The sequence below is a fragment of the Zonotrichia albicollis genome, chromosome 27, assembly GCF_047830755.1.
Source record: "Zonotrichia albicollis isolate bZonAlb1 chromosome 27, bZonAlb1.hap1, whole genome shotgun sequence".
Lineage (NCBI taxonomy): Eukaryota > Metazoa > Chordata > Aves > Passeriformes > Passerellidae > Zonotrichia > Zonotrichia albicollis.
In genome coordinates, this window is record NC_133845.1 from 1,334,132 (window position 1) to 1,355,980 (window position 21,849).

The 21,849-nt window shown below is 53.3% G+C and overlaps 1 protein-coding gene across 10 annotated transcripts in view; it reads right to left on the reverse strand.

The window, feature by feature from the left end:
• Nucleotides 1-21,849, reverse strand: part of NCAM1 (neural cell adhesion molecule 1) — a 92,281-nt gene that overhangs the window by 23,331 nt on the left and 47,101 nt on the right. For 3 of the 10 annotated variants that reach the window (XM_074559484.1, XM_074559489.1, XM_074559490.1), the window contains exons 6-15: nucleotides 21,691-21,808; nucleotides 21,021-21,193; nucleotides 20,198-20,340; nucleotides 16,382-16,411; nucleotides 12,030-12,180; nucleotides 11,113-11,297; nucleotides 10,686-10,782; nucleotides 8,048-8,218; nucleotides 7,304-7,435; nucleotides 6,093-6,107 (exon numbers count right to left, since the gene is read on the reverse strand). In XM_074559484.1, the coding sequence (XP_074415585.1) occupies nucleotides 6,093-6,107; nucleotides 7,304-7,435; nucleotides 8,048-8,218; nucleotides 10,686-10,782; nucleotides 11,113-11,297; nucleotides 12,030-12,180; nucleotides 16,382-16,411; nucleotides 20,198-20,340; nucleotides 21,021-21,193; nucleotides 21,691-21,808 (1,215 nt within the window). The remainder of the gene's footprint in view (nucleotides 1-6,092; nucleotides 6,108-7,303; nucleotides 7,436-8,047; nucleotides 8,219-10,685; nucleotides 10,783-11,112; nucleotides 11,298-12,029; nucleotides 12,181-16,381; nucleotides 16,412-20,197; nucleotides 20,341-21,020; nucleotides 21,194-21,690; nucleotides 21,809-21,849) is intronic. The other 7 variants (XM_074559486.1, XM_074559492.1, XM_074559494.1 and 4 more) reach the window with 3 other exon arrangements.

The window sequence follows — 21,849 nt, forward strand, 5'->3', positions numbered from 1 at the left end:
CCTCCCTCTGCAGCACCAACTGCTCCTGATCAACAACAACAACAACAACAGCAGGAGAGAGGGGACCATGGCCAGGGACACTTCTCACCCAGGAGCAGTGGCTGGATGGGGTCAGTGCAGGCAGTGACACCGAGGGGATCTGCCCCAGGACAGGGAATCCATCCCCAGTGGGATCCAGGCACAGGGAATCCATCCCCAATGGGATCCAGGGATAGGGAATCCATCCTCAATGAAATCCAGGGACAGGGAATCCATCCCCAATGGGATCCAGGGACAGGGAATCCATCCTCAGTGGGATCCAGGACAGGGAATCCATCCCCAATGAAATCCAGGGACAGGGAATCCATCCCCAATGGGATCCAGGACAGGGAATCCATCCCCAATGAAATCCAGGGACAGGGAATCCATCCCCAATGGGATGCAGGCACAGGGAATCCATCCCCAATGGGATCCAGGACAAGGAATCCATCCCCAGTGGGATCCAGGACAGGGAATCCATCCCCAAATGGGATCCAGGACAGGGAATCCATCCCCAGAGGGATCCAGGGACAGGGAATCCATCCCCAATGGGATCCAGGACAGGGAATCCATCCCCAGAGGGATCCAGGGAAGGCAGCAGCTGCTGGCAGGGATGGCAGTGCAGGAATGAGAAAAAATGAGCCACCAGCTCAGCACTGAGCCCGAGCTCCCTTCCCAAATCTCTCCAGAACTCCCATTTCTCACCTCTGTCTCACCCTAATGAGGCTACTCCACAGAGCTCTGGTGGTTCCCCGCTAATTTGATGTACAGAGAATTAAACCCTTAATCTTTTGGGTGCTTGTCTCTGACAAGATTAAGGACAGACCATTACAGGCAAAGAACTGATGGCACAAAATGTAAAATCCATTTGTTACAGCCAAGCTCTCAATCCATTCTCTTCAAACACAGAACTCTGGGCACTGTGAAGGAGGGAGGTTCATGAGTTGCTGTGAGGTTGCCTGGAAGGAAAATCCGTGTTTTCTGGTCAGGAAGAAACCTCTGCCAAGCAGCAGTAAATTCAATATAACTGAGATTTCACACCAGGCAAGAGAGGCTCCTGTCCTCAGGAGAGGAGCTTTAGGTAAAGATCAAGGGCACAGTTAGCAGCATGAAGAGAATAAAATGGGTTGGGTTGGAAGGATTATCCACTCCTAGGCAGAGGCAATTTCCACTGGGTTGCTCCAAGCACCCTCCAACCTGAAAAAAAAATCCCTTTTTTCAACGAGCTGAACCATTGCAAGGCAAAGCAGGTCCCAGAGTGGAGAGAGCTGCAAGAAAAACGTCAGAACTGGCACAGAACTGATTCCTGGAGCAACCTCAGAGGGCTAAACCCAAGGAGGGACATTCCTGAAGCTCCTCCATGCCTCCAGACACCTCCCCCTGATCCCACAGCCCAGAGGCAGCAGACAGAACCCCGCAGCCTCTCTGGGTTTCTGTCCCTGCCTCCCTGGTGCCCAGGGCAGCTCTCACTGCCCAACTGCTGCTGCTCTGAGCGCCAGGAGGGGCCAGGGGAGGGCACAGAGCCCTCCCAGCAGCAGCAGCAGCAATGAAACGAAGCAGAGCTGGAGCAGCATCTGCCCTGTCCCTGCTGCTGAGTCCCCCATTTGCACAGGCTGCAGCACAGCCCAGCACACCAACAACAGCTCTGCTCCTGCTCACAGCCTGAGCCCCAGGGCAGGCAAAGGAAACTTCCCCCTCCTCCTCCTCCTCACACACAGCCCCCACACCACCAAAACTGGGAAATGTTTATCATTAATTAGCTCTCAGCAGCTCTTCTGGGTGAAGATTCCTTTTTTTCAGAACAAAATGTTGTGTAAAACACAGCCCCAGGTTTTCCCTCGAGGGGAGCTGTGCCCAGCCCACACAGGGGCAGCCAGGAGGGAGTCTCAGCCTGCTCAGGGATAAAGGATGAGGAGCAGAGCCTGCCCTTCAGCCTCTCCAGCCCATCCTCCCAGGCTGACAGGAATGAAAAGGTCTCTTCAGCCCCTGGGTGCAGCAGGGATTGGGGTTTGGCATTTGGAAATGAAAATTGCTGCATGAGGAACTCGCTGCTGTGGCCACTGGCAGGTAAAGGACATTCAGAGTCACCTGTGAGACCACGAAACGTGCCAGTCATAAATGCACTCATTAGAATTAATTATAAATACATTTGGCTGGCCACACTCTTCTCTCCCTCCATCCCAACCCCCAGATCACCCCACACTTCATGCTTGGAGTGTTTTCCATTCAGAAAACCATTCCTACCCACCCAGGTAAACACGCAGTGACCACAGACACACTCTGGGTTATTGCAAGGCACAGAAGCAGCTCCTGGCTTGGCAGAGACCATTCGTGACTCAAAGCACACACATGCACCAGGAACTCAGATCCTCACTGAGGGCTTTTCCTCTCCTTTGGCCACCCAACCAGGGCAGCCTGAATCTAGTTCCTATCTCTAATTCTATGGAATTCCAAATTCTATGGAATTTTCTAGAAGCCTGAGGCCCCTTTTAAGGCAAGCACAGCCCTGGGATCTCTCCTGCAGGGTATTTTTATTTTACCTCCTCATTTGCATCTTCTTCCAGCAACCAATATCCCTCATTTTAATATCAACTGTATCTCCCTATATTCAAAGCAAACTGAGCAAGGCAGGGTAGCAAGAAAATTATTTCATGCACTTCCCTTTTGCAAAGGCAGCTGCAACACTAAAATGGGGAACACTAAAGGAAACATTCCTTTTGGAAAGGATGATTTGGGAGGTTATTCCTCTTTCTCTCCCTCTCTGTGCTTTTTCTGAGCCTTTTATTCCCCTTTTTCAGAAGGGGGGAGAGGGGCAGCATGCAGGGCTGTGAACATGCTCACACTGCACACCGCTGCCAGCAGCCAGCCCAGGGTGCCCCAGAGCCCTGGCATTGGGGACCCAGGGCTCCAGCAGCCCCCAGGGCAGGGCCAGCAGCCCCAGGTACTCACTCAGAGCCACGGGGCTCAGGGATGCAGCAGCCGGAGCTGGCGTTGCTATGGAAACACAAGGATGCACAGGGTGGGGACCAGGGGGTGACAGCAGGGAAACAGGGCAGGGTTCAGGAGGAGGGGACTGAGGGGGACAGCCAGCCCTGAGGCAGGGCTGGGGCACCCAGGGAGCTGCAGAAATCCTGCCGAGCCCTGCTGCTGCAGGGAGGGGGTCCTGGCAGCCCCGAGGAATGAGGGGATGTGGGATGTGGGGTGATTGCAGTGCTGATTTGGGGTGATTGCAGTGCTGGTTTGTTCACAAAGGTATTTTGGTACCAGCCCCAGGAAATGAGATGTGAGATTTGGGATGAGAGCAGCGCTGGTTTGGGGTGATTGCAGTGCTGGTTTGCACTGGAGGTATTTTGGTACCAGCCCCAGGAAATGAGATGTGAGATTTGGGATGAGAGCAGCGCTGGTTTGGGGTGATTGCAGTGCTGGTTTGTTCACAAAGGTATTTTGGTACCAGCCCCAAGGAATGAGAAGATGTGGGGTGATTGCAGAGCTGGTTTGTTCACAAAGGTATTTGAGATGAGGACATGTGAGATGTGGGATATGGGGTGATTGCAGTGCTGATTTGTACATAAAAGTATTTTGGCACCAAACCCAGGGAATGAGGAGATTTGGGATGGTTGCAGTGCTGGTTTGGGATGATTGCAGAGCTGCTTTGTACCCAAAAGTATTTTGGTACCAGCCCCAGGAGATGTGGAGTGATTGCAGTGCTTTTTTGGGGTGATTGCAGTGCTGGTTTGTACCCAAAGGTATTTTGGTACCAGCCCCAGGAGATGTAGGGTGTGGAGTGATGGCAGTGCTGGTACATAAAAGTACATAAAAAAATACATAAAAGTATTTTGGCACCAAACCCAGGGAATGAGGAGATTTGGGATGGTTGCAGTGCTTTTTTGGGGTGATTGCAGTGCTGGTTTGTACCCAAAGGTTATTTTGGCACCACACCACGCTCTGCTCTCTTTGAACACCTCTGGGTTCAAACCCCACCCTGCTCCTCCTCCAGCCTTTGTTTGGCTGCAGATTTGTAAGGAAAAGGAACTGAAGAAAAGCAGCAAATGGTTAAAATGAAAACACAAACCCAGGTCAACTCAGACACTCCTCCAATCTCCAGAATTCTCATCTGTGCCACTATAATCCATAATTATCACTAATTACCTCATGGAGAGGCTCTCTAAGATAGACAGAAACTTCTCTTTCTTACTGAGGGAAATTAAATAAATCAAAATGACTTCAGACTTATCCCAGCAGGCATTAAAAATGGTGTCAGGTTTTACATTCAGACAGAGACTCTAAATAATAGGGCAAGGAAAACAAGTGGCCTTGGTTAATGTGAGCTGTAAAATTCCTGAGACATCTCTGTGACCTTCAAATCACTCCAGAGGCGACAAAAATTCCTCCTGCTTGTGTCTGCCCCCAAAGAGGCGACTGGAGCCCCAGCAGAGGTGGAGAAAAGGCATTTTTGTGGTGCCATTTCCAGGCAGGGTCTGAGAGGGGCTCTGGAAGGGAGCAGAGAACTGGGGGATGATCCCAGGGCGATCCCAGCAGCAAAGCTTGAAGGGCAGGATGGAATTGAAATAAAAAATGAGTTAAAGGAGGAAGAACTGTAACTTACCCTGCACTGGGGAGCACAGAGGGACGGGCAGCTCGCTGCCACATGAAAATAATCATAAAAAAGCAAAAGACTCCAGCCCAGCAGTGCTGGAATGTTGTGCCACGAGGCTGGGGCTGCAGCAGAGCTTTTCCTGCTCTTTTTCCCCTCCTTTCCACTGCATTTCCCCTTTTCCTGCAGCACTGCAGGGGATCCCAGCCCTGCCCTCCCTGGGTTCATCTCCAGCTCAGAAGGGATCGCCCCAATGCTCAGCCTGGGCTCCAACCCTGACCATCATCACCCTCATGGCGTTATTTTAATTATTGCTCCTGGAATTAACAGGATCCAAACAACCTCACACTGCACAAATGTTCTGGGAATGTCTCCCAGCGCCTCCCTAACTGCTGCAGTTTGCAGCCCTGTCTGTCTGTCTGTCCATCCATCCATCCATCCATCCATCCATCCATCCATCCATCCTTCCCCTTCCTGCTCCCCTACATCCAAGCTTTGGTCCTATGCAATCTCTGAGGGGAAACAGCACAAGCAGGATTCAAATTCTGGGTTAAAAATAAAAATATAAAATAATAATAATAAAATAATAAAAAATTTGAAGAAAAATATTAAAAGATCCCCTCCTGTTTTTCACTTCAGAAATCTCAAAGAAGCTTCTTCAAGCTTGTCCTTGTAATCCTGGGAGCAGCAGCAGCTCCCCACAGGGAGGCACTGATAAATGCAATAATGCTCACTGGGATAAAGAGGATTTTATAGCTCCATTGATCAGGTTTGATTGGAAAGGCACAAAGCTATGGAGCTATCTCCACTTTTCACTCACAATTACACAAATCCATCACATTCCTGAACTCATTTTGCATTGGAAGTGGGAACATGCCATTTATTTAAAATTTAGTATGAGGTTTATTTATTTAATCACACAATCTACACAAGTGCTGGAAGACTGTCCAATGGTAAAATCATTAGTGAGAAGAGGAAAAAAAAATTGAATTTTTTTCCTTCAATTTTGTGCTTTCAAAATTGGGAAGATATGCAAAATGCTGAAGTTTTTGGTTGGCTCTGGTCTAAACCAGATCTGCAATTTGGCTGAATTGATTTCCCTGAATGATCTCAGCATCATTAAAATTGAACTGTTTTTAATGGATTCATAAACATGAAGCCTTCCACTACTCCACTCTGAGTCAACAAGCTAACTATTATTATTTTGATTATTATTATGATTAGATAATCACTACATTAAATATTCCAACTGCATGCTGTGGAGCACAGACAAAGAGTTAACCCCAATTCTGTTCTAGACAAGAGCAGAGTGGCTACTCCAGGGTCAGTGTGGTTAGGGAATAAACACTACCAGTTACTCCATCCTACAGCCCCTGAGAGGAAAAAGGCACTAAATTAAAAGAATTAAAAGCTGGAAGTGTTAGAGGAACACTCTAAAAACACAAAAAGAGAGACTGAAAGAAATGCAGAGAGCACTTACGTGGGTGAGGGATGCCTGCAGTTTATCCATGGAAGGGACACAGACCAAAAACGAAATAAAAAGACAGAAATAGACACACAGAAACAAAACAAAAAAAATAAAATATAAATGTAGAAGATGTGAGGAGACAGAGAATATGGAGCTGGAAAATCAGCATCCCACGTGTGCCCTGCTGAGCAGGGATGGGCAGAGCTCAGGGGACTCCAGGCATGCTTGGGATGGGCAGGGACAGCCCTGGGTCCAGCACAGGGGTCTGGAGAGAGAATTCAGCTCAGGGTCTGGAGAGAGAATTAATTCAGCTCAGGGTCTGGAGAGAGAATTGAGCACAGGGGTCTGGAGAGAGAATTCAGCTCAGGGTCTGGAGAGAGAATTCAGCTCAGGGTCTGGAGAGAGAATTCAGCACAGGGTCTGGAGAGAGAATTGAGCACAGGGGTCAGGAGAGGGAATTGAGCACAGGGGTCTGGAGAGAGAATTAATTCAGCTCAGGGTCTGGAGAGAGAATTGAGCACAGGGGTCAGGAGAGGGAATTGAGCACAGGGGTCTGGAGAGAGAATTCCAGCTCAGGGTCTGGAGAGAGAATTCAGCTCAGGGCTGGGAGCAGCAGCCAGGGCTGGATGCAGGAGCAAAGGGACAGAACCAGGTCAAACTCCTCTCCTTGCCTGCTCTGGTCACTCCTGCCCTGCCCACTGCACCTTCCATCCTCTCCTCCCGCTCTCCTTCCCACCCTGAACAGCTCCCTGGGGTTTAACTCTTCCCTGAACAGGAGGACAGTGCTGGGCCACAGCAGAACATGGCAATGGCCCAGGCAGAGCAGAGCAGAGCCTGAGGAACCCATGGAATCCCTCCAGGGCTTCAGGGCATCTCAAACACAGCAACCCTCCCTCCTTTCACCTTCCACAGCCCAAGGCCAGTCCTGTGCTGGACACCTCAGTGTGGAAAACAAACCTTGTGACAGTGACATCACATTCTCTGTGACCAAACCCCTCCTCAGCTGCTTTTCCTCATTAAAATTCTCCTTGGCAGCACCAAGGCTGAGCTGCAAACACCAACCAGCGCACGCGGAACAACTCCTCCCTTCAAAGAAACCTCTGAATCACCAACCAAACCCAAAGCCACGGAGAAACCGGAGGGTGCAGCGAGGTCTGTGAGGGAGAAGAGGTGAGCTCCATGCACGGGGAGGCCGCAGGGAGGCCGGCCTGGGCTGTACTTACGAACTGGCTGCGTCTTGAACTCGGCGGGCGGGCTGAGCTCCCCCACGCCCTTGCCATTGACTGCTGACAGCCTCACTGCATACGTGGTCTCAGGCTTCAGCCCCGTGATGGTCACTGCGCCCTCCACGTTGGCTGGGGGCAGAAAAAGCACAGAAAAGCTCAGGGCTCCAAAAAATAAATGAACAAGCTTTGGTTTTCCCCATTCGGGGAGAAAAGGGATAAACAGAGCTGGCTCTAGCCGGGATCACACCACCGCAGTGGGGAATAAAATAATAATTTCAGCTCCACATGGGATTGGTGGTGGAGGATTGAGCACTGGAGCAGAACTCTCCCTTTTACAGCCCTCCCCAAATCAGAATTATTTTGCTTTATTTGACGTCAGGATGGATTTTGTGCCACAGGCACTGCTATAGATCACCTCAACAGGACGGGTTAGCTGCTGGAATAGCTGAGTTTATTGTCCAAGGGGTCACAGATGAGGGTTGAAAAGCCTCCTGTGGGAAGCAGCAAGTGAAAACTGCAATTCCAAGCACAGGGTTCTTGAGCTCTCAGCAAAGCCCAACCCTCACTTCCAGCCGAAAATTCCACGAGACACTCACAGCAAATATCTAAAATGTGTAAATATTTAAAAACGTAAAAACTTGTCTGGAGCCTCCAGCCTGAACCCTCCACCCTGCCTGGACAGGAAAGTCCATGATTTTCAGTGCTGCTGGGGAAGGAACCAGTGCTTATTGTCACCCCTACCTTCCTTGGCATCGTAGAGCCGGGAGTGCCAGTCGCCCTCGCCCAGCGCCCTCCACTCCGCCTTGTACCTGAGGATGGGCACCCCGCCCGTGGCCTCGGGCTCCTCAAACTCCACCTGGGCGCTGCTGGAGTAGGGCTCCACCCTGCCGATGGAGGGCGAGGACGGCGTGTCTGGGGACAAGGGACAGCAGCGTGAGACACGGAGCTGGGCAAGGGGCTCAAACAGCACGGGACAGGGTGGGGCTGAGCCTCACACAGGGTTTAGCAGGTTTAGCGATGTTAATTAGTGCAGGGATGTTAATTTGGGCGCCTCTCTAAGAGGGTGGAGACTGCCAGTCCCTTCTCCAAAAGGGAACAATGAGGGCAGTGCAGCAAAATTATCCCGGATGCCACTCTGTCCCCAGTGTCCCGTCCACAGAGCTCTGATGTCACTCTGTCCCCACTGTCCCTCTGAGCTCTGGAGGTCACTCTGTCCCTTGACAGGACACTGCAGTCCTGGCTGCCACTCTGGGCTCTGAGTTCTGGATGTTACTCTGTCCCCTCTGTCCCTTGACAGGACACTGCAGTCCTGGATGTCAGTCTGTCCCCAGTGTCCCTTTCACAGAGCTTTGATGCCACTCTGTCCCTTGACACGACACTGCAGTCCTGGCTGCCACTGTCCCCTCTGTCCCTTCCACAGGGCTCTGAGTTCTGGATGTCACTCTGTCCCCAGTGTCCCCTCCACAGAGCTCTATGGTGGGAATCCATAAAACCAGAGGGTTTTGGGAAAGCTGCACAAGACAGCCCTCAGAGACAGCAGAACTGTGACTGGAGCTGAGCAGGAGCCATGAGATTGGTCAGCAGAAAAGTTATGTAAGAAGTAGAAAAGACAAATAGAACAATGGTCTGTGTGTTAATGCTTGGCTAGAATGACTCCCTAGCTGCAGTAAAGTTTAAAGTTTATCTAGGGAGATATTAGGAAGTTCTAAGCTTAATAATGGAGTTTAATAATGCCCAAACACACCCCTGTGGCACCCTGGAGCCCTCCCAGGCTGGCCAAGCTCAGCTCAGCTGCTGTCAGGGGTTTTGCTGAGCTGGGGTGCCCAAACCCAAATCACAGCTCTGGGAGCACAGGGAAGAACAAATCCCTGGGGAAACGAGGGACCAGAGATGCTGAGCAGCTCCAGGGCAGCAGGAATGTGTGAACAGCCTCTCTGCAGGCAGGAGCTGCTGTCAGGGGCAGCAGAGCAGCGCCCCCGTGTCACCCATCCTGTGTCACCCACCCTGTGTCACCCATCCTGTGTCACCCACCCTGTGCCACCCACCTGTGTCACCCACCTGTGTCACCCACCTGTGTCACCCACCCTGTGTCACCCTCCCTGTGTCACCCACCTGTGTCACCCACCTGTGTCACCCACCCTGTGCCACCCGCCCTGTGTCACCCTCCCTGTGTCACCCACCTGTGTCACCCATCCTGTGTCACCCTCCCTGTGTCACCTTCCCTGTGTCACCATCCTGTGTCACCCACCCTGTGCCACCCACCCTGTGCCACCCTCCCTGTGTCACCCACCTGTGTCACCCACCCTGTGTCACCCTCCCTGTGTCACCCTCCCTGTGCCACCCACCCTGTGCCACCCTCCCTGTGTCACCCACCTGTGTCACCCACCTGTGTCCCCCATCCTGTGTCCCCCTCCCTGTGTCACCCTCCCTGTGTCACCTTCCCTGTGTCACCTTCCCTGTGTCCCCCTCCCTGTGTCACCATCCTGTGTCACCCACCTGTGTCACCCACCCCGTGTCACCCACCTGTGTCACCCACCTGTGTCCCCCTCCCTGTGTCACCCACCTGTGTCACCCTCCCTGTGTCACCCACCTGTGTCACCATCCTCTGTCACCCACCTGTGTCACTCTCCCTGTGTCACCCACCTGTGTCACCCACCTGTGTCACCCACCCTGTGTCACCCACCCTGTGTCCCCCATCCTGTGTCACCCTCCCTGTGTCACCCATGCTGTGTCCCCCACCTGTGTCCCCCATCCTGTGTCACCCTCCCTGTGTCACCCTCCCTGTGTCACCCACCTGTGCCACCCACCTGTGTCACCCACCTGTGTCACCCTCCCTGTGTCACCCTCCCTGTGTCACCCACCTGTGTCACCCTCCCTGTGCCCCCTCCCTGTGTCACCCACCTGTGTCCCCCACTCTGTGTCACCCTCCCTGTGTCCCCCACCCTGTGTCCCCCACCCTGTGTCCCCCACCCTGTGTCACCCTCCCTGTGTCACCCACCCTGTGTCACCCTCCCTGTGTCACCCACCTGTGTCACCCATCCTGTGTCACCCTCCCTGTGTCACCCTCCCTATGTCCCCCTCCCTGTGTCACCCACCCTGTGTCACCCATCCTGTGTCACCCTCCCTGTGTCCCCCATCCTGTGTCACCCACCTGTGTCACCCATCCTGTGTCCCCCATCCTGTGTCACCCACCCTGTGTCACCCAGCCTGTGTCACCCACCTGTGTCACCCACCTGTGTCACCCACCTGTGTCCCCCATCCTGTGTCACCCACCCTGTGTCCCCCTCCCTGTGTCACCCACCTGTGTCCCCCATCCTGTGTCACCCACCCTGTGCCACACACCCTGTGTCCCCCTCCCTGTGTCCCCCTCCCTGCTCACCTGCCTGCACCAGGATGAACTCGGACGACTCCTGCCCGATGCGGTTCACAGCTGTGCAGTTGTAGTTCCCAAAGTCATTCTCTGAGTCTGGGGTCACCTGTGGGGGCAAGGAAGGCTCAGCTGGGATCACAAAACCCTTTCCACTCTGCCAAGGCACCCTAAATTTAGCTGGGGAGAAGCTACAATGAAATCCAGCTGTTTGTGCTCTCAGAGCTGTCCAGGAGAGCTGCAGCGGGCACAGAGGCAAGCAGGGGCTGTCTCTTCTGCTACCTGATTATATTCCAATTCCTGCTCTTCTTTATCTTCCACAACCTGATTTTATCAGAATTCACATGCCAAAACACCGCCCCAACTTCACTTCTACCAAGAGGATCAGAGAGAATCCCTCACCACCACTTATCTGATGGCACTGCTGGCTTTTCCTCACCTCCAGGTAACTTGCTGAGGGCGTGTTGTAGATCTTGATGTTGCTGTAGTTGGAGCTGGGCAGCAGCTGCCCATCCCGGAACCAGGAGATGACAGCACTGGGGTAGGCAAACACCTCACAGGTGATGTTCACCTGGTTCCCCTCCCAGGTGTACACGGCCACAGGGCCCTGCAGCTTGGGGGCATCTGGAAGAGACATTTGGGAAGAAAATTGGAGCCAGCGGAGCTCCCAAAAAAGCCTCCCTGTAAGGAACCCTTGGCTGGAGTCCACCTCAATGCGGGAAGGGGAATCTAAAATGGGAACTGTCCTCTCCTCCAGGGCCTGGGGGAACATCTGCTGCTGAAGGGCACAAAGGAGCAGCGTGGCAGGAGCACACAGCAGGATGGGGCTGGGAAGGTGTTCCAGGGGAGAACCTGACTCCTGAAAAATGGGAGCGCAGCAGATCTGTGGAGAGATGCAAAGAGCACCCAGGCACAGAGAACACCCTGGAACCTCTCACACGGAGACTTCCACACCCTCACCCTCCTCATCTGACTCCCAACAAATGGGACTGCAGCAGATCCGTGGTGAGCTGCAGAGAAGACCCAGGCACAGAGAACACCCTGGAACCTCTCACATGGAGACTTTCACCAGCCTGAGCTGCTTCTCAGCTACAGAGAGTTACTGCAGCCTCTGACTTGTAACTAATTTCTCTTTCTTTTCATCACTGTGTTACAGCCCTTTGTATTAGTGATTGTAATAGTGATAAATGGGAGTATCTACCTGACCTTTTTTTTCCTTATATAATATAAATTGGTTTTTGGTTTAAATAAAAATACTTCTCACGCTCTACACCCTCACCCTCAGCAGTACCCAGGGGAGGGACAGGGAGCACAGGGAGGGAAGAGGGAAGAAACCAGCCCCTCCAGGGCACTTACACTGCACCTCCAGGTACATGGCCTGCGAGTCCTGGCCGATGGTGTTGCTGGCGGTGCAGATGTACTCGCCCGCGTCCGTGTACTGGATGTCCTTGAGCGTCAGCGAGGAGACGCGAGCGTGGCTGCGCACCACGATCCGCCCGTCCAGCGTCTGCAACAGCACAGCCCGTCAGGGGCGGCCCTGGGGCACCCAGGGACACCCCAGGAGGGCACACAGCCTGCCCTGGGATGGCACACTGCCTGCCCCAGTCCAGGGACACCCCAGGAGGGCACACAGCCTGCCCTGGGATGGCACACTGCCTGCCCCAGTCCAGGGACACCCCAGCAGGGCACACGGCCTGCCCTGGGATGGCACACTGCCTGCCCCAGGCAGCCCCAGCAGGGCACACAGTCTGCCCCAGGGTGGCACACAGCCTGCCCCAGTCCAGGGCAGCCCCAGGAGGGCACACAGTCTGCCCCAGTCTAGGGCAGCCCCAGCAGGGCACACAGTCTGCCCCTGGCAGGGCACACAGTCTGCCCCTGGCAGCCCCAGGGTGGCACACAGCCCGTCAGGGGCAGTCCTGGGCACCCAGGGACACCCCAGCAGTGCACACAGCCTGCCCCAGGATGGCAGCCCCAGGATGGCACAACCCCAGTCCCAGGATGGCACTCACCCTGCCCCAAGGCAGCCCCAGCAGGGCACACAGCCTGCCCCACAATGGCACACGCCCAGCCCCAGAGCAGCCCCAGGATGGCACAAACCCTGCCCCAGGATGGCACAGCCCCTGGCTGAGCCAGCCCCCAGCACTGCAGATTCCCCACCTGAGGCCAGGTGAGAGCAGCAGGGGCAGCTCTGGCACTGTGTGTGCAGGGGCTCAGAGCACCCAGGGCAAGGGGGAACATCACAAGGAGCAAAGCCTCAGCTCCCACATGGCTGAGAACACCACACAAACTGAGCACAAAGCTTCTCCCCATGGTGGGAACTGCAGAGATCCAGCTCTGGTTAAAAAGTTTTGCCCGCATGCAAAGAGGGAAAAAAAAAAAAAAAGGAAACCTCCCCAAAAGCTTAGAGCCCTTCCTGTCCCCTCAGCAATAATGGTTTTATCTCAGTGCCCCTGGAATGGGGAAGGAAGAACAGATGCAGAGCCCAGAGCTGAATCAGGCAAAAGGAAGCTCAGAACTTTCACCTGAACATGGCACAGCAAGAGAGGAAAGGGCAGTGAAAAGGGCAAGAAAGCCTCCAGAGACAGCCCTGCCCCGAGAAAATTCCAGAACCATTTCCCACACCAAGACAGTGTGGGGATGCCACTGACAGAGAGGAACAAGGAGTGCAAAATCCCAGGGGACTCCAAGGGACTGCACCCACCCACCAGCCCGGTTTCCCTCTCCAGTTTGTCACCAAATCCACGAAAACACAAAGCACGGACTCCTCTCTCCCTCCTGCTGCTCCTGCCTCAGCCTGGAAGCTCCAACGCCCTCCTGTAATTTCTGATTTTACACCAGGGAGTAAATCTGGCACGCTCAGGGCTGTGCCTGCTGCTGCATCCTGCCACCCTCCAGCAGCATCTGTTTCCTTGGAAGGTGCAGGACCAGCGCTGAGAAATGAGGAAAAACCTGAGCATTTCCAACAGCCAAGTGCACAAAAAGCATCTCTGGTGTCTCAGACCTCTGGGCCTGAGCCTCTCTCTGTGCTGAGACTGACAAAGTCTCTACAATAAATCTCTTTTGTCACCTCAGTTAGCTCCAGCACCAGCTCATGGGCACCAGGCCAATCTCAAATGCACAAAAATCTCATCTTGTGAGGGCACATAAACAACAACTGGGTGTATTTCTCTCCTCTCTCCTGCAATTCCCTGCTGCAATCCCTGGCCAGTGCCACGAGCCACAGACTCCATCCCTGCCCTGGAGCAGTTATCCACGGGCATGCGGGGCTGTGGGCATCATTTCAGAGCCTGACATGAAACCACAGTGGTTCAAAATCTGCTTTTATCTCATTGCCCTGCTCTCTTCTGAGTCTGGATTTCCCTCCCAACCCCAGCTCACTCCAGCAGCACCACAACTCCAGACCTGGGAATATTCCCAGTATTTGTCCCTGGGACCTCACCAGAAGAGTGGCAAGGACAAAACAAGTGTGGGATCACCAGAGGTGATTCTAGAAAAGGCATTTTTACACCCAAATGCCTCCTGCCTTTCTCCAAGATCCACCCCAGAGGAGAGCCAGGGAATCATGCTCAGGGAGGACTCCATGAGCAATGCAACTCATTCTGAAAATAAAGCTCTGGTTTGTAATGCAAAAAGGCAAAAGGAAGAAAAAGAGAGATCAGGAAGAACACTCTGAGGAAGAGAACAAGCCTAGCCAAGAAAGCTCATTGAGGTTTTCTCTGTCCCTGCTGCAGCCCACAGGGGGCTGTGGTGCTGGAGACAGGACAGGCAGCGATTTGGGAGCCAGATGTTGACATCTGCAACCCCTTTACTCAAATCCCCCAATTGCAAGGATCAAAATAAACTCCTAGTGCTGGGGAGAGCAGCTCGGTGAATCACCCCTCAGAACAGAGCAGGATGTTCTCTCTATTGCCAATTATTGCAATTTATCCTATTGCAGGCATTTCCCCCAGTTCTGGCCGTGCCCTGGGGCACAGCCACTGTGAGCACAGCCCAGGGCCAGAGGGGACAGCAGAGACAAATAAACTGCATTTATCTCCTTCCCTTCATCTTCTGGGGCTTTCAGCTTTCCCAAACAAGGGATAAATCATCCAGGGGTAATTCTGCACAGCCCTGTACGCTCCTCACTTCCCAAACCCCACAAACCCCTGAAAACCCTGAGCCAGGCAGGAACTGCACTGAGGAAGAGGAGGGATCTCTCCTTGTCCTTTTCTTGGAGAGCAGTGTTTGATATTTGTATTTAACTGCAGCCCTGAACACTCCTAATGCTGCACCCATTCCCAGTTACCAGTCTGGGTGTACCCAGAAATGCTGCCAGGACTGACTTCACCTCCTCACCCGAAATTCCTCCAGAAAAAATGAAATATTTAATGCCAAACATGCCCTGACCTCCATCCTGCTGCTGGAATCCACTGCTGAAAGCCCCCAGGCAACTTTAAAGCAATTTAAAAGCAATTTTAGAGAGATATCCTGCACCCCACTGGGGTATTTTAAGACACAGAGGCAGTAAGAAATTTAGAGACAGCAAACTTAATGGTATTAGTGCTCATATTAATCAGAAGCTGGAGAGAGAGAGCACAGAGCAAACACTGGGGCAGGGAGGGGACAGCTGGGACAGGAATTCCTGTGCGTCCTGGGGAGATGCAGCGGCTCAAATTCCAAATTCTCCAGTGCAAACTGCTCTGAGAACCTGATGCCTCCAATGCCTCCACCTGCCACAGCCCCAGAGATTATTGTGAAGGGAGAGCGGGCAGCATCTCCCCATGAAACACAGCTGGGGGGTGCTCAAGTTACAGCTTCCCTTTGCTCAGCCTCTGGGATTTAGGATGGCTTCAGAATGATTTAAAACATCAGAGCCTCCACGAAGTTGATCCTAAAAATACAAATCCAAGTCACCCAGTTCTGACAGCTCATTTTGTTCTCCACCTGACCCCTGTTATTTGCTTGGGAACTTTCCTTCTGGTCCATTTTGAAGCAAAAGGGCTACAAATCAGCTCTATTATTATTATTATTATTATTATTATTATTATTATTATTATAGCACAGCACTGAACGTGAAATAAAATCAAACCCCATTTGCACCAACCCCAGTCCCTGCATTATCCCACCTCCCCCTCGCTGACCCTTAAAAACCAAAGACAAATGGAAATAATTGAGCAATTTGGAGCATTTTGTGCAGAAATGCCCCTGGTGCAAGGTTTCTCTGCATTGCTTTGGAAATGGAGCATGATGCAGTTTCCTTCACACAAAAGGTCAAACTGAAGGAGTGCCATGAGCAAATAGGTGAGTTGGCTGGAGCAGAGGAGGCTTTCCTGGGCAAAAATGACTTTCCCAAAATACAGGTTGGTGCTAATTCTTCCCTCTCTGTAAGAGAGGATGATTCACACTGGCAGCACAGAGAAAAATGGTGAAAAGAGCATTTTTACATTTGCTTTTCATTTGAATTGCCTTTCCTTTCATTTTTAGGTGACGAGCAGAGTTCCTCACTCCCAACACAGCCACTTTGCTCATCCAAAAATTGCATCACTACATGCCAAGCAATTTCTACCTCTAGAAGCTGCTCCTTGTATGTACTGGTAATTTAAGTGGGTCAGATTAATGCTTGTTTAGTTGGTTACTGCACTAGAGATTTGTTAATCTGTGATGCTTAGAAGAGAAACCAACAACCAAGAACCTAAAGAAGTTTTGCTAAAGCTCTGACAATCTGATACCTCTTGTTTCTCGGGCCGGGTCCACGAAGCCTGGAGAGAACAGATATAGAACACAACGACAACGACAGAAAAAAAGCAATAAAAGTTTGTCAAAGGTTGCTTTCGGTACCAGTGTCTGCAGCACATTGAGCTGTGTGCACATGCAGGCTCCAAGCTGAGCATCTCCTGCGTGTGGGGTGGGGGATCACAGCTTCCCTCTCCCATCAGTTTCAGGCTGGAATTCACCATTTCACAGCCTCTGCTTTGGTTTTTAAATGGCTAAAAAAGGCTGCTGGCACCTCGAGGCTGACTGATTACATCAGGGACTGTTTCCTTTGAACATCTCACCTTTCCTACACACCTCTGCCCACTGAGTTGCTCTGGGCAGCCCCAGTGTTGTGCCCCTGGTCTGTCTGCCACCCCACACTGATTAATTAACGCTGATTAACGTGCTCATCATGCATTTGGAGGCCTGGTTCCATGCAGGAAGGAGGAGCAGCCCCAGCCCCAGCTCCCTGTGCTCAGGGATGGCAGCACCCAGCCCCAGAGCAGTAAACATGCCCAAACCTCACTGCAAAGCAAATATTTCCCACTGAGAGAAAGCCAGCAGCAGCAAGGACCAGCTCCCAGTGGCTCACAGGTTGCTGTGTTCCATTCCCCTCTATAATTTACATTTCAGCTCTCTGTGATTGGTTCAGAAGTCAAGAATCACCAGGGTGGCAGCACTGGCTGAGAGGCACAGTGACATTGTGGGGGTGTCACAGCACACACGGGTGACGGGGATGGAGATGGAGGCTCAGGGAATGAGGGGCAGCGACAGAGCCCTGCTGCCAGGGGACATGAGACAGCACAGATGGGACACACAGCTCTGACAGAGCGCAGGGACAGCAACGGGCTGGGTGGGGATGGGACAGCAGCTCCCCCCAAACCTGCAGGAGGCACAGGGAGCCTGGTGGGGCAGCCCTGGGGGAAGGCCCAGCGGCAGCACAGGGGTTAAACTCAGTTTGGGATGCAGGAGGGAGAAACCAGAGCTGATCCCTCTGCTCCTCACTCCTTTAGTGAGAGGATGCTCCCTTGTTCTCTGCCCTGCAGGGAATGGTGAGCAGGGAGAGAGGCTCTCAGGAGATCCAGCCCTGGAGGAAGGATCAGGGATGTGTGTTTGGGATGCAGGAGGGAGAAATCAGAGCTCATCCTTTCCTCTGCTCCTCGCTCCTTTGGTGAGAGGATGCTCCTTTGCTTTCTGCCCTGCAGGGAATGGTGGCATTGCTGGTAGAGCAGCTCCCAGGAGATTTAGTCCTGGATAAAGAATCAGGGATGTGTTTCTGGGATGCAGGAGGGAGAAACCAGAGCTGACCCCTCTGCTCCTCACTCCTTTAGTGAGAGGATGCTCCCTTGTTTTCTGCCCTGCAGGGAATGGTGGCATGGCTGGGAGAGCAGCTCTCAGGAGATCCAGTCCTGGATAAAGGATCAGGGATGTGTGTCTGGGATGCAGGAGGGAGAAATCAAAGCTGATCCCTCTTCTCTTTGATGCCTTTAGTGAGAGGATGCTCCATTTGTTTTGTGCCCTGCAGGGAATGGTGGGCAGGGAGAGCAGCTCCAGGAGATCCAGCCCTGGACCAAGGATGTTTGTCTGGGATGCAGGAAGGAGAATTCAGAGCTGATCCCTCTGCTCTTCACTCCCTTATTGAGAAGATGCTCCCTTTGCTTTCTGCCCTGCAGGGAATGGTGGCTGGGACAGCCCAAAATCTGCCAGGAGACACAGCTGAACTAAATCCACCTTTTCCTTTGGGGCTTTGGGTGGGTTTTCCAGAATGTTTTGGGAGTTGAGGCATCTCTACACCTCTAGAAACCTACACTGAGGGATGATTACAAGATCAAACAACACAAAGCAAGAGAGAAGCATTCTGGATAACAGAAACCTTCAAAAGTAGGCTTGAAAATTCCTAAAATAGCATTGTCTGTCCTGCACCAAAGACCATCCACTTCCCTGTGCTGTCCCAGAGAAAGAAAGTGGAGAATAAACTGAATAGATGCATTTGGAACAGAATATTTAATAGAATTAAATATTCTAATAGAGTTTGTAGTGGAGTATTTATAGAGCTGTTCTGACCTCAGGGTTTTCTGGACGTCTGAAAGGTTTCCCTCAACTCAGAGCACAAGAGAGAGAATGAGAAAAGTACAAGACAAACCAAAACAAAATGCACACACACACAATAATCCAGCCTAGCAAGTGCAAGGGACATGATAAAATAATGTTTGCCCTGAAGGTTTGAACCAGCCCATGAGCACATGGCAGCACCTCAAACCTTGGCTCTTCCCCATCTCCAGGTGTCAGAGCATGAACATTCCCCTTGCTATTGATCACCCACCTGAGAGCAGCAAGCAGAGTCTCAAAATCCAGCAAAAATGAGTTAGCAGTTTTGCACTGGGCTGTGATGATTAACTGGGCTCAGAGCGGGGCTCCTCTACCACTTATTCAGCTTTTGCATCCCCTCCCTGCCCCAGTTTGTCCATGGCTGATCCAAACCTCCCAGCCAGCAGCTCTGCAGCCCTCGGCACCTCGCAGGGCTAACAGACAAACCCATGAACAAATAACCCCAAATCCTGCCCAAACAGGTGCCCTGGTCAGGCTGCAGCTCCTGCAGGACTGGAACCATTCCCTGCACACTGCAGGGATTCACAGCAGCCCTGGGATCCAAGAGGTGCTGGGAAGGAACTGAGGCTGGACAGCTCTGGCACCCTGATTAATAAACTTACACATGGACAATGAGCGGAGGGGCTGACGTCATGGGGGCAATTAAAAAAGCTCATTTAGGAGCTGCAGGGCAGCTGTGGGGAGCAGGGACAGTGGACAGCTCTGTTGCTCCCAGACTTTCAGTGTCACACTGAGCCAGAGGCCCTGGCATGGCCAAGGCAGCTGAGCCCTGAAGCATCATCCTGTTAATAGGAGATTATTAATTAGCAACAACTCCTCACTCCTGCCTCTGTCTAGGCCTGCTCTGGCTCCAAATTCTGCCTCCTGATCGCTCATGAAACATCTCCAGTGCAACACCAGCAGCACACCCAGCCTGCTCTAATTAAAGCAGCAATAACAACACCAGCACTCTCTTTCAAGAAGGAAAAAAACTGCTAATTATTTTTGCCTTTTAAGAACAAGATGGTGTTGATGGGATCAACAGAACAGGTGAGCACAAAATGCAGGCAGGCTTTTGTGCTCTGGGGATGTGCAGTGTCACAGGGCAGCAGGGATGGACAGGCTCACTGTGGTCCTGGAGAGGGGCAGCCCTCACCTGCACCTGCCTGGGTCAGGGGTGCAGATGTTCCTGCAGCTGGAGGAACTGCCCTGAACAGGCTGTGGGGTGTCCACAATTGAATCCCCCCGGTGAACACAGCAGGGATTGCAGCAGGACTCCCCAGCTGCTCAGAGCCCAGGTGGCTCTCACAGGAGGGCACAGGTGGCACTGCTCCAGGTGTGCACCTGTGTCACTGTCCCAGGAGTGGCACAGGTGGCAGTGCCCTGGGAGTGCCACCTGTGTCCCTGCTCCAGGTGTGGCACTGCCCCAGGTGTGACACAGGTGGCAGTGCCCCAGGTTAAATTATGGAAAACTCCTCCATAAGGAGGAGAGGAGAAGGGGCTGGTCCCTTTGAGCTGCAGTGCAATAACTGCATGGAGTGGCAGTGCCCCAGGTGTGTCACTGCCCCAGGTGTGTCACTGCCCCAGGTGTGTCACTGCCCCAGCAGCAGCAGAGCCCCCCGTGCCCCCATGCAGTGCCAGGCAGTGCCAGGGGCTGTGCTGAGCCCCCCAGGCCGGGCAGGGCTGCCCCTTCCCACCTTTACCTTCTCCTCGCTGCTGATGTTCCTGCTGGAGCTCCTCCAGGTGATGGAGGGGATGGGGTCCCCCGAGGCCTCGCAGGTCAGCGTGATCTGATCCTCCAGCTCCATGGCTGTCTTGTTCTCCACGTAGGTGATCTTGGGTTTGGCTGGGGAGGGGGAAAAGGAGCCTTGGCTCAGGGGGGCTCAGTGGGGAGAGCTGGGACCATCTCCAGCCAGCTGGGGAAGGAGCATGGGGGCTTGCACCTTCCTGCAGAGGGGAAGGACCTGGAAAACCTCTTGTGCTCATTCCCACAGCTGGGGCTCCAAGGAGGAGCCAGTTCAGAGGGTGCAAATGTTCACCCCTGGGATTGCCAGCTCCCCCTTCCACCTCCCTGCCCAAATTACCCTTTGCCAAGGGCTTGGGCTGCACACAGGGCAGGGAGAATTCCACATTCCCCAACACCTCAGACCCCTGGGAGGCAGGGAGAATTCCATATTCCCCAACACCTCAGACCCCTGGGAGGCAGGGAAGCTCCTGATTCACCCCTGCAAGCCTGAGATCACTCCCACAGTGCTGGGGTGAGCTCACCTCCCCATCCAGGCTGCAGCAAGCCCCACTAAAACCCTTCCAACAGCAGCTTTGGTGGATCAGGACTCCAGGAAATATCCTGGAGGGCATTTCCAGCAGGCTGTGGGTCTGACCCAGAGCACACAGGAGCTGGGCTGGGCAGGATCGATGGCTCCAGACAGGAGCTCCAACACCCCCAGGATGGCAGAGGGGCACGGGCACAGCTGGCATGAATTAACTGGGACAAAGAGCTCCCCCAACTCCCCCCAGGGCTGTTACCAAAGACTTTGAGGTGGATGGTGGCGTCAGCCTCCCCAGCCTTGTTCTCAGCAATGCAGATGTACTCGGCCTCGTCGCTCTTGTCCACCCTGTGGATCACCAGCTCGGAGCCGTCCGAGTTGAAGCCGTACTTGTCCTCCTCCTCCTCCACCTCCTCCACGGGCTCTCCATCCCTGGGGGCACAGAGCACAGGGGGCTGTGGGGGCAGCAGCCAGCCCAGCCTGCTGCAGGCCTGCCCATGCAGTTATTGCCCTGCAGCTCAGAATAACCAGCCCTGGGCTGCACAGTTCAGCTTGGTACCCATTCCCACCCCTTCTCCTCTCCCTGTGGGCTCCAAAGCTCAGGTGCAGACCCATTCCCACCCCTTCCTGCCCCAGCTCCCACCTCCAGGCACACCACAGAGCTGTAACCCTCCAAAGGCAGCTCCTTTCCCACCAAGGCACCACTCCAAGCTGCCATCAGCCTTTCCAGGTCAATCTGTGCTGCTAACCTTCACCAAAGGCTGCAGAACTCCAAGAACAGAGTCCCTGGAGTGGGGACCACACCTGGCAGGGCAGTGCAGGGAGCTGGGAGGGGACACAGCTGAGCAATGGGAGCACTGAAGGAACCCCTTGGTTTGCTTTGCTTTAATAAATTGTTTTTATCTCAACCAACAGGATCTGATCCTTACTTGGTCCAGGACACGGTGGGCTCGGGGAAGCCATCAGCATCACACGCCAGGGTGACAGACTGGCTCAGGTTGGCAGTGGCGTTCATGGTGCTCTGCCTGGCACGCACAGAGGGCGGCACTGCAAGAGAGCAGAGCCAGGGTGAGCTGGGGAGCACAAAG